Here is a 12,949-nt window from a genome sequence, read left to right as displayed (position 1 = left end):
CTGGCTCACAAGGATAGCTTGACTACAGGATTCCAGAAGTAGTTACTCTCAAATTAAAAAGAAAGGAGATAAGACTTATTTGTTTCTTAACAAATGCACATTTTGTTATGCTATCACTTGTCTTTTGGGAAGAGATGCCTTCCTCCTTCCAGGCCAAACAAGAAAATAAAAAGACTGCAGATTTGTATTCCAAGAAGAGGAGATACTTAGCCCAATGAATATATCATACTATTTATGCAATGAAGAAATCTTTGTTTACTCAATTAAATAATGTTTACACATCTGAAAAAAAAAATAGTATTTTCAATACTGTCTACTTGCTTCAAAGTTATAACAGGCAGGATGCAGTATGAAACAGCAGGAAGTATCTAAAGTGGGTTAAAAAAGCATAGGCTTTCTTGGAATTTTTTTATCCTAGTAGTCACTGATGTAACAAGTATCAGTAATGTTAGTGATATGGCAATGAAAAAGATGGAAGCATGTATGAAGTCTGGAAAATATTATATCATCAGAAATGAGGAAAAATGCTTTGGTGATCAAAGCTGCAACATAATCCTTTGATGCTGCTTTGTAAATTACAGTAGATTGTAGTTATTGGAAATATGCTCAACTGTGAATTCAGGATTCCCTTCTCAGCAATATCTTCCAGGTTCATATGAGTAATTACAGAACTGTAAGTATGCTATAAAAAGTTCATTCTGCTATAAGACTGCTGTGCTCAAATAGCAAGAGTTCCAAAGAGGAAGAAAGGGAAAAGCCACTGTTCTGTCACAAAGTTTCAGCAGAGAGAATAAAAAACCACAGGGTTTGTTCTGAAGTAGGTCTGACGATCACAAGCTCATCTGAACAGTGCTAACATTTAAGTACATTTTTGCTCTTATGTCTTTATCTTTGCCTTAGACACAAAATATTTTTAAAACTATCCAAGCCAAAATTGTTTTACTAAGGCAAAATGCTTAGATAATGATTTATTGTACAGTCTGAAAGCTGCTCTGCCAGTGTAAGAACAAATGGTGGCAGCAACAGAAGGAAAAAGAAATTAAGTCCTTGATCAAGCAGGGGAGAAAAAAAAAAAAGGCAGTTTCTTTCTTGATCCCAGTAACTCAGTAACACTTACCTACTACACTGCTGTTACTTGTATTCAGTGTAGGAACAGGCTTGTTCTTCACTGTTTTGGGGAAAATCCCAGGTTTCCGAGGCGCTTCTTCTGGTGGATTATTCAAAAACTTAATAAAAAAATTAAAATCCAAAAATCATTACTAAAAGTTCTATTTTCTGTTTTAAATAATTAATCAAACTAAAAGCAACAGTCCTATGTTCATTTGAGAATGTAGTCCCTCATGACTCCAGAGGTACACATTGCTCTCTCAGTACTTTCAGTGCTGTGGTGGTTTTTGTGGATTTTTGGTTGTTTGTTGGAGTTTGTGTTTAAAGTGTAGAGCTTGCTTGATTTCACATTATTAGTAGGGTATCTTTATGCATCTGTTACCACTATGATAATGAAACAAATGTTTTTGAACTTTCAAATCACATTTAAATACAGAAAATGAGGTATACTTGTCATACCTAAATACCCACTATGCTTCTATAAAATCTCCAGGTTATTAACAGAATTACACTTTTAAAGACTTGGGGAACTAACTGGAGGTCTGAGGGTAGGAGACAGGAAGACAACGCCTGCTAAGTTTAATGATGGTATTTTAGGAATTGCTCTTGAGATTCAGTATGTGAACTACAGTAAAAGACTGCACCATTCATACCACAAAGTGACCATCAGGAAGAATGTTAACAGACCAGAGACACCATTACTTACCTCAATAGCTTTCTCTGCTTGCTCTTTAGTTTCAAATTCAACAAAAGCAAATCCCTTTGGATCACCAGTAGTTCTGTACCGGGGTATACTGATGTACACTACATTACCACACTTCCCAAACACCCGTTCAATCCAACTGTGATTGACATTTTTGGGAAGCAGCTCCTAAAAAAGATAAGAAAGAAATGTCATTTTCTCACTGCTGCATGACCATTGTATCACATGGTTTACTGCATCTTCTAATGAAAAAAGACACAACAACATAAATCTAAATTTGATTTGACAACGTTGAGAATTTTTTTTTATTTTAGCAGGTATTCATATAGTTCTCATATAGTTTCATACACCTATAACAAATATATTATACATTGTATCTGGATGTTTATCTTCTTCCTGTGACAGATGCCAGACCCCACCTACAGCTGCATCTTTGCAACATGAAACATCTTCATACATTTAAGATCTTCAAGCAAACATAATTCTGCACTGTCTCAAAATACCCACTGCAAAGCAGAGGGATTTTATTTTTTTTTAATTGTTGGTAATCCAGGTATCACAGAAATTCTTCTAGGTCAGTAAGGAGCGACTACTCAAACTGATAAATTCCTGCCAGTAGCTGACATTCTAAAGCTTAATGGTTAACACTTACAGCCTACTTGATCCAATGCAGCAGAAACTTTTAGCCAGCTTCTTGGATGATAAAACTGTCCAATTTTTATTACTATAAACTTCTTTAACATAGAAACACATTGTACCAGCTTGGAGATATTATGTCTCAGCTCCTAAGCATTTCCTTTCACTGATCGAAGAGAAACCGTTTCATATGTATTTCTAAATGGACCCAACTGAACATTTTAAAACTGTACTATCCAATTCATGCCTGAATAACAACGGAGAGTCAGCAATACTTCATTTTTTTGAAGACAAGTCACTGCACTAAAAGGTTTTCCTAATTATTTATCACACTCAGGTAGGAAATTGTTTTTGCATTAATTTTGCCTGCCTGCGAAAAATGTTTCATTATGGTTTGGTATAAAGTTGAAAAGCCAGTTACTTGATGCTTTAAAAACATTATAAGACCAGCACGAAATAATAGTGTATATCAAATTGTAGTTTATGTTAAAGTATCAAACAAGTCACTAACCTTAATCTTATTACAGAGAAATTTAATGAAAGGTTCCCTTAAATTAAATGACATTGTAAAAAAATATAAAGTCATGAAGTTACTATTCCTTAAAGAAAAGATCTTTACGTTTCAGTTCTCAGTTCAGACATGAAGTTTGGACTTCCTGCATAAATACAGAAAACATACTACTGTTTGAGACAATTCTTCATAGTGGAGGCTTCAACTGTAAGCTTTGTATTAATCCAACACAGAAGTATCTCTTTCACCTACTGCAGAATGAAACTAAACAACACTTAAGAACACTTCTGCTACCCCCTACTGCTACCCCCCAGTCATTTACCATGGCTTAACATTCCTGTAATGGCTCTTTGTGTGCAGACACCTCAAGCACTCGTCTTTAACAAGGAAAAAACCAAACCCTTTTTGTTAGCAATAAAACGGTAACAGGTTGCGACAGATTCTCTAAATAAAATAACTATTAATTAAAAAAAACGTACAAAACGCCTAAGTTATCTGTTTTGGTCTTACAGAAAAGTTAAAAATCAAAAACCATTTACTTATGTATTTAAGCTACATCCAGTCTATGTACCTCATTACATTTGGAATATCTTTTCCAGAAGTGATATAGACAAATTATTTGCAAAGTTCTAAGCAGACCCTGTAAATCATGTTAGGGAAATACTAGGATTGGCAAATTGTACTTAAAAAAAACTAATAACCTTTTCTGGGTTTTTGTTAATTAATGTAATGATCAGAGTAATCCAGCCTATCTTTATCTGGATGGGCTGGCATTATGGCATAATTATGTATTTTCATCACAGAAAGCTTGGTGCCTGCTTGAAATCACTAATTCAGCTGCTAAGAGCTACCTAAACTGACATTAGCCATGAAAAGCTTTCTTTAGAGACAGAGTGAGTTTCACACATGATAGAGCTGTTTCACTCCAACACATCTGAAATATCATTTTGAAATGTGGAGTTTTTCCAGCAGCACAAGGCACTCTTATTTAAATTAATAAACCATTTCAGCATCAAGGTAGCAACAGGATAGAGTGCTACTAGGAGGGTGTTTTTGTTCTGTTTGTGTGTTTTGCTTTGTTTTTTCCTTGTTTGGTGGTTTGTTGTTGTTTGTTTTTTTTTAAAGCCCCCTAAAACTAAGACTAGCTCATTTAGGTACATTCTGCCTTTGAAAGAATGATGTTTGTGTGTTATAAAACCAGAAGCACTCCCAGTAACAGGTTTTGGAAGCAGACTGTACATTATAAAGTACCCCAGATTATCTTGCAAATTCAGTCAGATCCTGCTTGATAAATCTAATAAAGTTATTATTCTGCAGCTTTGACTCCATTAATATAATTAGTAAATATTGCTTTGTATCAGTGTTGCTCCTCTAATGGTATTCACTAGAAAAACTCAGTGATAGCAGTAATGGCTAAACTAAAGTGCACCTTTTCTTACTAAGAGGTGAAGCAGCTCTTTGCTCAGCATTTGAAATAATTTAAGCTATATGAGCCATCAGTGTACGAAACTAACCCATCCCTTTGCCACAGTCCCTTCCAGCACTCACTTGCCTTTGCCTAATTTATATCCCTTAGGTACCTTGCAGAAGCAACAGTAGCAAGCCACCTGCACAGTCCCTCCCTATCTTAAGAAGAACATTGATGCAGATACATTTTTGATGCCAAAAAATACGTACTCGATTAAACATGCACGTTGACGCCCCACACTGCGCGCCTTAGCATTACAAGCTCAGTACACCTGTAACGCATCATTCCCCTCCCTCCCAAAGTCCTCTTCATTTGAAGGATAAAAAAAAAAAACAATCAGATCCTATTAGCATTTATAATTTATGCAAACGTTTATAGTACTAAATCTATGACTGTCTCAAAGAAAATATGTTTTCTAATTCTGGTAAAACTATGCCGTTGCGTTGTTTTTCAATAAATACTACCAGGCAATTAGATTGTGATAGACAACACACAGTGGGCTTTGCACTCTTTAAGAGTTAACATCAAGACAGTTTTTTTTTTTAAAAAAAAGTTTGCACAGTTAGAAATGAAGCACTCTGCCAGACATGTGGCATATACAAGGACAATCTTACCACATAGACTGTGCGACTATCCACATCCGTCGGTTGCTCACCCAGCGGCTGGCGTCGTCTGATTCTTGTTCCTTCTAAATCCAACTAAAAGGAACAAGAAACAAAGAAACATTTCCCATAAGATTATTGCCTGCTTCAGTCCCTGTCCCATTATTACTCTAGCGTCAGCAGCAGGGAAATATTAAATACCTCCACAACAGATGAACTTTTAACAGCTCGAGCTATCAGTTTTCCATCAGTTGTCAATTTTTTCATTTTGTTGAAAGAAACAAGAAGTGATATGTCAACATCTAGGGATAAAAAAAAAAGGTGCAAATGATGATGAAATCCGGACAATCTAGAAAGCACTAGTAATATGTTTTAGTCTGATATTAAGACTCTGCTAGTATTTTTGTAAAACAATCTGCAAGGATTTACAGAACATTTTTACCATCAAAATTACGGTTTCAAGTAAACTTGTATTTCATTTTCTTTTGTGCTAGACTTTATCGAAGGAATTTTCTTCTTTTACCTCCTCACTGATAACTATTGTCTTTAAAAAGAAAGGAAGAAAAACCCCTTTTCTGATGTAGTTTTACAATACAAAAACAATTTGCATTGAAAACGTTTCCTTCAAGTACTCAATTAAGTGTTTAACTCAGTCTTTCCAACACAAAAGAGCCCATGTTTGCACTTCAGTTGCCATGAGTCATGCTGCTAAAACCTTGACAGAAAACTGTGTACCATGAGAGACATCCAAGCTCTACCATCTCCAGACAATGTAGGCTAAATTTTATTCCTCTGAAGGCCGTTTTTAAAAACCTGGCTCCAAGTTCAGCAAAATTGAGGACTATACAAAGAAGTTAGAAGGCTACACTTAACACATAGTGCAACTGGACTAATTATTTACACTTCAAATATGGACAAAATTAAGTAAACACTTCTGGAAATAGCATTTTTTTCTTTTGATGGAAAAGGACCACCTCTTTTTTTACCACACTTCTAGTGCATCTGTCATAATACAGTTAATTGAGCAATTATACTGACAGTCTATGCATATGCAAACACATACTAGTCACTGCAGGTAATGTGTAAATTAATTTCTTCAGAAACTGGCAAATAGTTTCAGAATCAAACTCTTTTTTCTACTCTGAGGTCAAATTAACCATGTCAAAAATCGTCTCAAGGAAAGAGACCTACAGTAACCCTACCTGCAAATATACAGTTTTTCATATATCAGAATTGAGTAGAGAACATGCAAAAAAGTATATATCTCATCACAAAAAAGTGATGTTTAATTTCTACATATATCTATCCTTCATGTCAAGTACTGTACCTCCAACGGCAAAATGACCCCATTTGTTTGCTTATTCTTAAAGTTAGATTAATTTTTAAAAAATGAAATCAGGTCTCCCAAACAGTCATTTGTACCCTGGCAGATGCTGGTAGTAAAAGAAAGGAAAAGAGAAACAGTAAAGATAATTTCTAAAAACTAGTACCTAATACTAATACTGATTTCCAGCATGAAACTACTGTCTTCCCAAGGAGAAGACAGGCATCTCAAAACAATCTGTAACTGTCACCAGCAATACAGTGAAGAAGAAATTTAAACACCTCTGTTTACTGAAATATACTGAATATAAACTTACATCCATCTCTGGACTTTTCTATTTGTTCTCGGAGAAATCTATCTTTGTGGAGATTAACATCACCAAACCAGAAATCCACTTGTTTGGCTATATCAGCCAGCACCTGTTTAACCCTTGACCTCTTCTTTTTCTCTCTCTCCTTTTTCTGTTCAGTGCTTTCTTCTTCCATGACTTTGTCTCTTGCAGTTTCAGTCTCCATTCCTGTCATTCTGTCAACTGAAAGTTAAATATAACCTTTGAGAAAAAGCAAAATACTCTTATTTCAAGGAGTAAACATTCTTGTTGTATATTACATAAAAAACTTCACACATCCCCCGTGAGACTATGTGTCATCCATTATTTGTAGCACAGAAAAACACAAAGCATACAGAAGATGAGGAAAATTAGGTCACAAAATACCTCTGCAGTGAAAACTGAGCTGGAGCTCATGTCTCATGGCTCCCAGTGCTGCCCTTTACCCACAAAGATTCACTGAAGGCACATCAGTAGCAAACTACAGGCTTTTCATTTAAAATTTGTACTATTGTGTTAATTCAGAATGTCTTGTGAACAGTCTGCCCTCCACGTTAGACAGATTCATAACAGCAGCTTTTGGATTTCGGCAGCAGTCATGGGATTCACAGTTCCAATTGCTTCTGCGAGTTATCAGACAAGCAGTGCTATTTAAAGATACATACACATAAGGGAATTCTTTAAAACGCTTTTGCAGGTCACAATGTATTTTAATAATACATAACTTCCCTGTTACCAGAAAAGCAAGCTACTTTATAAAGAGAGCCTACAAAACCAAAATCTAAAAAGCAATTTCTCTCCCGATAAACACATTTTCTTAGACATGAAAAGAAGATGAGGTAATTTCTTCTCCGCTCCCCCTGTCTCCCAGTACAAACCATTAGAAAGAACACACAAAAAACCCAGAAACTACCCTTTTATGTCGAAGGCAAAGCTGGAAAAAAACCCAACACAACCCAAACAACAAACAGCTGGATTATACAGCAGACTTGTGAAAAGGGCGGCCAAAGGACCGTGCTCAGTAGGCAGGTATTGTAAAACTAGTGGCTGCAAACAGGTCACACACTGGTACCACTTCCAAATGAGAAGAACCTACTACTAAGCCTTATAAATAAAAACAACGTAAAGATATACTTAAGACACCTAGTTGATATACTCATGGCAGGTCTTGTTATAGTCAAGTTCTAAAAATTGTCTTTATGTCAAAAATGCAAACCAATCTCTCTTGTCAATTGCCAAGGCTCTATCAAAGAGCTGTAATTCAAGATCTTCCCATCCTTCCTTTTCTCCTAACACTTACTTGCACGTCCCTGTGGCCACCAGTATGTGCATCACTTAGACATTTTCCCTTTCTTCAGTTAGGGCTCTTTCATCAGCTGCCATTGCTTTTAATGGCAAACAAAATTCTGTCAGAACCTCAGAATCAGGGCTCTAGGAACTAGGTACTAACTACAGGGAAGTGACTTAAACGTACCGATTTACCTTTAAAAATATAAAACATTTTAAACGCATCCGTTCATCTTTTCCCCCCTCCCCACATTTCAATTCGCTTTAAACTAGTCAGTCCTCCTCGAAAGCTGCCAGTCACCCGAGTACTTTATTTTACATGGAAAAAACAAAGCCACACTGCCAAAATGAAATTAACACCAAAATTTGAGTAGTTAACGTAGGAATCACCATATCAAAGACTTCCCAGCTCTCTGCCAAGGCGGCACAGGAGCCAAGGTGAGTGCAGCCATCAGGGAGGAAGCCCACCTCTACAACAGGATGACAAAAATGGAAATGGTCTTCAAATTATTGTGCAAATCAGGCTTCCTCAGCCGGATATCGGTGTCTCTCCCTGCTGTGAGCTGACGACTGAAGACAGTGAAAGGTCAACGATTACCTTGAGAAGATAAGCCAGGTAAAACTCCCCACCGAAGCAGAAGTTCAAGCTCCATTCAAGCCCTTCAGCAAGATATTTTTATTAATGATCAGCAGAACAATGTAAGACTTAGCTGAGGGCTACAGTGAATTGCATCATTAAAGATAAAGGATCATCATTATGGGATACTTTGAGTGGCTGAACAGTATTAAATGACCACACTGACATATGAGAGTGGCTTATGTACAACAAAGCTGTATTTTAAGAAGCCATCTAAAGTGTTTTATGCATTTCGAGTCAGTCAGCCTTGGGACTTCCTTCCCAGGAGAGAAGTTCTTCAAGCTTAAAGAAAAACAGCTGCAAGCTGTATTCTGGGCTTAAACCCCTCACTGTCTGCTACTTGCTCTAGAAATTAAGCTTGGAGAAAATTACTTTGGAGGAGCTTGGAAATACAGAGTCAGAGCACATGTCAACTATAAATCTATTATTAGAGTGTGTAAGACAATCTTACATTTAGTAGTGAAATGCTTACACCTGAGACAACACTAGACTAAACCCCAGGATTTCAGAAAATACTGTTTATAAGCAAGCATGTCAAGAGCTCTTAGTACTCGTGGGTTTTTTTGTTGGCATTCTCTTCACTCGCAATTACTCCTGCAAACCTGAAGTTACCAATGAAAGCTGCAACGCCAAGGTCTAAGTACTACTCTGATAAACGACTGAAACCAGAAGAAAGCAAAAGCAGGGCCTGTTAAAACAAAACAGCTGTCATCCCTTAGCTTTCCTCAAATGAAATTAAGTCAGTGGCTCTATGTGCAAGAGAGAAACCAAGAAAAGAGGGGCAGCTATGCAGGGGGAGGGAACTCTTAAGAAAGCACAGATAATGTAAAGAAAAATAATACAGGTCCACATAAATCTATAGTAATTTATCTATAATCATTAAAAGGCAAACATTAAGCATGCTGGTGCTAATCTGTACACAGCCAAGTTCCAAGCCCAACTTCTATTATTATAAACATCTAGGAAAGCATAATAAAATTTAACTCCAGGGACTGGAAGAAACAGGGTTCCAGTTACAAAATATCCTTTATCTTAATCGTTGATAGAAAGGCTTGTTTGCTACCAGAATTTTAAAATAGCAAAATGGGACCAGAGGAAAGGCAAGAGGAGAATAACTAAAAATACTTTTTATACTACTGATGTCAGTTAGCAAAAACAAAAAGCAAAATTTCTGGGGGAAAAAATAAACATCACATTTGGGAAATAAATCACATAAAAGAGAGCATAAGGGACATGCAGAATTAAAATAGTCTAGATAACAGTGATATTTTATAAGAATTAGACAAAACCCGAGTCTAATTAAGAGAAAAACATGCCCCAAGTAGCCAACAGCCTGGCCTTGAGACAGGCCTGCAGGACACCTGCTGGGCAGATGAAAGGGATGGCAAGGAGCACTCCCCACAATTTATCTTGGTTACAGCCTTGAGCTCAGGGGGGGCAAAAAACACTGAGTAATTGAAATCACCGTATTAATATATTAATGAGCTGTCAGAATCTTAAAATACCCACCCACAGGCTAGAGGGACCCCTGCTATCAACAAACCCCGCCCCCCCCACTCTTTGAGCATGCATAGTGAAAATCTTGAGCATTGCCACTTTAAATGGAAGTGAGGAACCAGTTGACCAATAGTGTATGATAGAATAATGTTAGAGAGAAAAGTCCGTTCTCAGGTTTTTGTGTATAAAAGTAGTGCTTGTGTTTCAGGAAGCTGAGCTTGCTTTGTGAAATCCCACCCTGCTCCCTTTTCTGTGCAGAACTGGATATTAAAGCAAGCATCTCGACTCTGTGTGGGGACTGGCTTCTTGCACACCAGGGAACAGACCCTGCTTTTGGGACAACACTATGAACTTGTTTCCATATAGTCAGTGGTAACACTTCCTCTTCTGGATGTCTACTCCAAAAGAAATGCAAATATTCAGCAAAGCTGAATCTACTTTCAAAGAAAGACACACTCTGTAATCCACCTTGGGTATTCTTACTCTAATATACACACAGGTCTCAGTTCCTATCCTGCCCCGGAACTTCACTCTACAGAAAGTGAGCAGAGACGAGAGAGAAGTTACTACATGGGAACCAGCACATTTTCCTTATAACCTAAAAACAGAGAACCTCCTTCTTTCTTCCCACATTAAACAATGAAACCAACACACAATTTCAAACCTACATTTAAGGCATTCAAAAGATGTCCCAAAACCAGCGTGCTCATGAAAAGGCTTTGCTTCCTCCTGACAACGATGGGTGTTAAGGCTGTTTCCAGACCCCAATATGTCTGCCCTGCCATGGTTACCCTTTTCTCTGTCATCACAAGAAGCAGAAAGTGGGTTTTTAATAAAACACAGGCCGGCAGCACAAAACAATGTAAATTGGATGGATTCAAGTTATGTGAACCAACAGTCCATTGACACTAGGGCAGTCCAGCCCTCTTAGTACACAGACCTCCCTCAGAGTATCCCACTCTCGAGTAAGCCTGTTCAACTCTGTGAGAAGCTGCTGGTTTCTGGCCCTTCCCTGCTGGATGAGCGGGTTAGACCAACTCGTTAAGGATCTGAATAAGCAGCAGAGCTGATGAAGGGGAAGCAGCAGGAAGAAAAGAGAGGTGGGTACAACAGCAAGACATTCTGCTGCCCTCTTAGGCTCACTACACAGCCCAGCCCAGCAGCACTGCACCACTGTAGGAGAACCACCTCCCTTAGCCTTCAGACAAAGGGGAAACACAGTGCGAACTCCATTTTCCAGGCTCTGCCTTAACCTTTTGTCAGTGAAGCCACCGGCTGAACCCCGGTTCCCAGGAAGGCCGAGAACCTTGCCAGCCGCACGGACACCGGCCGCTGCAGGCCTCGGCCCTGGTGACGGATCCTTTCTGGGAACTCCTTCCTCCAAGGTGCCAGCTCTTGCCCATAGGTGGAGGCAGCCCAGCCGGCCCCAGCTCACCAGCCAGGCTCGGGGGGCCAGCGGAGCCGCAGGGACGCGCCGAGAGGGACGAGGGGCGCTTGGAGAACAAAACCTCAGGAAGGCCGGGAGACATGGGGCACGGGGGGCAGCCAGCCGGGCGGGGCAGGGCAGGGCAGGGCAGGGCAGGGGAGGGCAGGGCAGGGGAGGGCAGGGCGGGGCAGGGGAGGGCAGGGCGGGGCAGGGGAGGGCAGGGCGGGGCAGGGCGGGGCAGGGGAGGGCAGGGCGGGGCAGGGCAGGGGGCCAAGCGACAGCTCCCGCGGGCGACATGCGGGGTTGTCACCCTGTCACCCTCCCTGCCTGTCCCCTTCCCTGTCCCCTTCCCTGCCTCCTTCCCTGTCACCCTCCCTGCCCCCTTCCCTACCTGTCCCCTTCCCTGTCACCCTCCCTGCCCCCTTCCCTGCCTGTCCCCTTCCCTGTCACCCTCCCTGCCCGCCCCCTTCCCTGCCTCCTTCCCTGCCTGTCCCCTTCCCTGTCCCCCTCCCTGCCTGCCCCCTTCCCTGCCTCCTTCCCTGCCTATCCCCTTCCCTGTCCCCCTCCCTGCCCGCCCCCTTCCCTGCCTCCTTCCCTGCCTGTCCCCTTCCCTGTCCCCCTCCCTGCCTGCCCCCTTCCCTGCCTCCTTCCCTGCCTATCCCCTTCCCTGTCCCCCTCCCTGCCTGCCCTCTTCCCTGCCTCCTTCCCTGCCTGTCCCCTTCCCTGTCCCCCTCCCTGCCTGCCCCCTTCCCTGCCTCCTTCCCTGCCTGTCCCCTTCCCTGTCCCCCTCCCTGCCTGCCCCCTTCCCTGCCTCCTTCCCTGCCTATCCCCTTCCCTGTCCCCCTCCCTGCCTGCCCTCTTCCCTGCCTCCTTCCCTGCCTGTCCCCTTCCCTGTCCCCCTCCCTGCCTGCCCCCTTCTCTGCCTCCTTCCCTGCCTGTCCCCTTCCCTGTCCCCCTCCCTGCCCACCTGAGGGGACCAACCACCGCCCGGCGCGCATGCGCACTGCGCCTGAGCGGGGTGCCGGGGGGGGGAGGCGGGGGGCGCGACAGCGCCCCCTGCCGGCCCGTAGCGCCCAGCGCCCCCTGCCGGCCCGCGGCGCCCCCTGCCGGCCCGCAGCGCCCCCTGCCGGCCCGCAGCGCCCCCTGCCGGCCCCGCCGCGCCCCGCTCACCTCCCGCCGCCGCCGCCGCCGCCGCGCCCGCCAGAGCCAGTGTCCGCGCAGGGAACCCGGCCCCGCCGCCTCGCCTCGCCTCCCGCAGCGGGCCCGGCCCGGCCCTGCGCCCTGCCCCCTCCTTCTCCTCTTCCTCCTCCTCCTTCCGCCGCCGGGCCCGTCAGTCCCGGCGCGACGCGCGGCCCCGCAGGCAGCAAAGCCCCCGCCGCGCGGGATCGCGCATGGGCGGCGGGCGCGCCCGGCGCGGCGCTGT

At 42.2% G+C, this 12,949-nt stretch overlaps 1 protein-coding gene across 1 annotated transcript in view; it reads right to left on the bottom strand.

The window, feature by feature from the left end:
* LARP7 (La ribonucleoprotein 7, transcriptional regulator) overlaps positions 1–12,829 on the bottom strand; it is a 27,921-nt gene extending 15,092 nt beyond the window's left edge. Inside the window, exons 1-6 of the mRNA XM_051618725.1 lie at positions 12,697–12,829; positions 6,668–6,883; positions 5,229–5,329; positions 5,040–5,123; positions 1,814–1,978; positions 1,118–1,226 (exon numbers count right to left, since the gene is read on the bottom strand). Of these exons, the coding sequence (XP_051474685.1) occupies positions 1,118–1,226; positions 1,814–1,978; positions 5,040–5,123; positions 5,229–5,329; positions 6,668–6,875 (667 nt within the window). The 5' untranslated portion in view covers positions 6,876–6,883; positions 12,697–12,829. The remainder of the gene's footprint in view (positions 1–1,117; positions 1,227–1,813; positions 1,979–5,039; positions 5,124–5,228; positions 5,330–6,667; positions 6,884–12,696) is intronic.
* Positions 12,830–12,949: the final 120 nt, after the last annotated feature.

The sequence above is a fragment of the Apus apus genome, chromosome 4 (genome assembly GCF_020740795.1).
Source record: "Apus apus isolate bApuApu2 chromosome 4, bApuApu2.pri.cur, whole genome shotgun sequence".
NCBI classification, from domain to species: domain Eukaryota; kingdom Metazoa; phylum Chordata; class Aves; order Apodiformes; family Apodidae; genus Apus; species Apus apus.
This window is presented reverse-complemented; position numbering and strand designations above follow the sequence as displayed.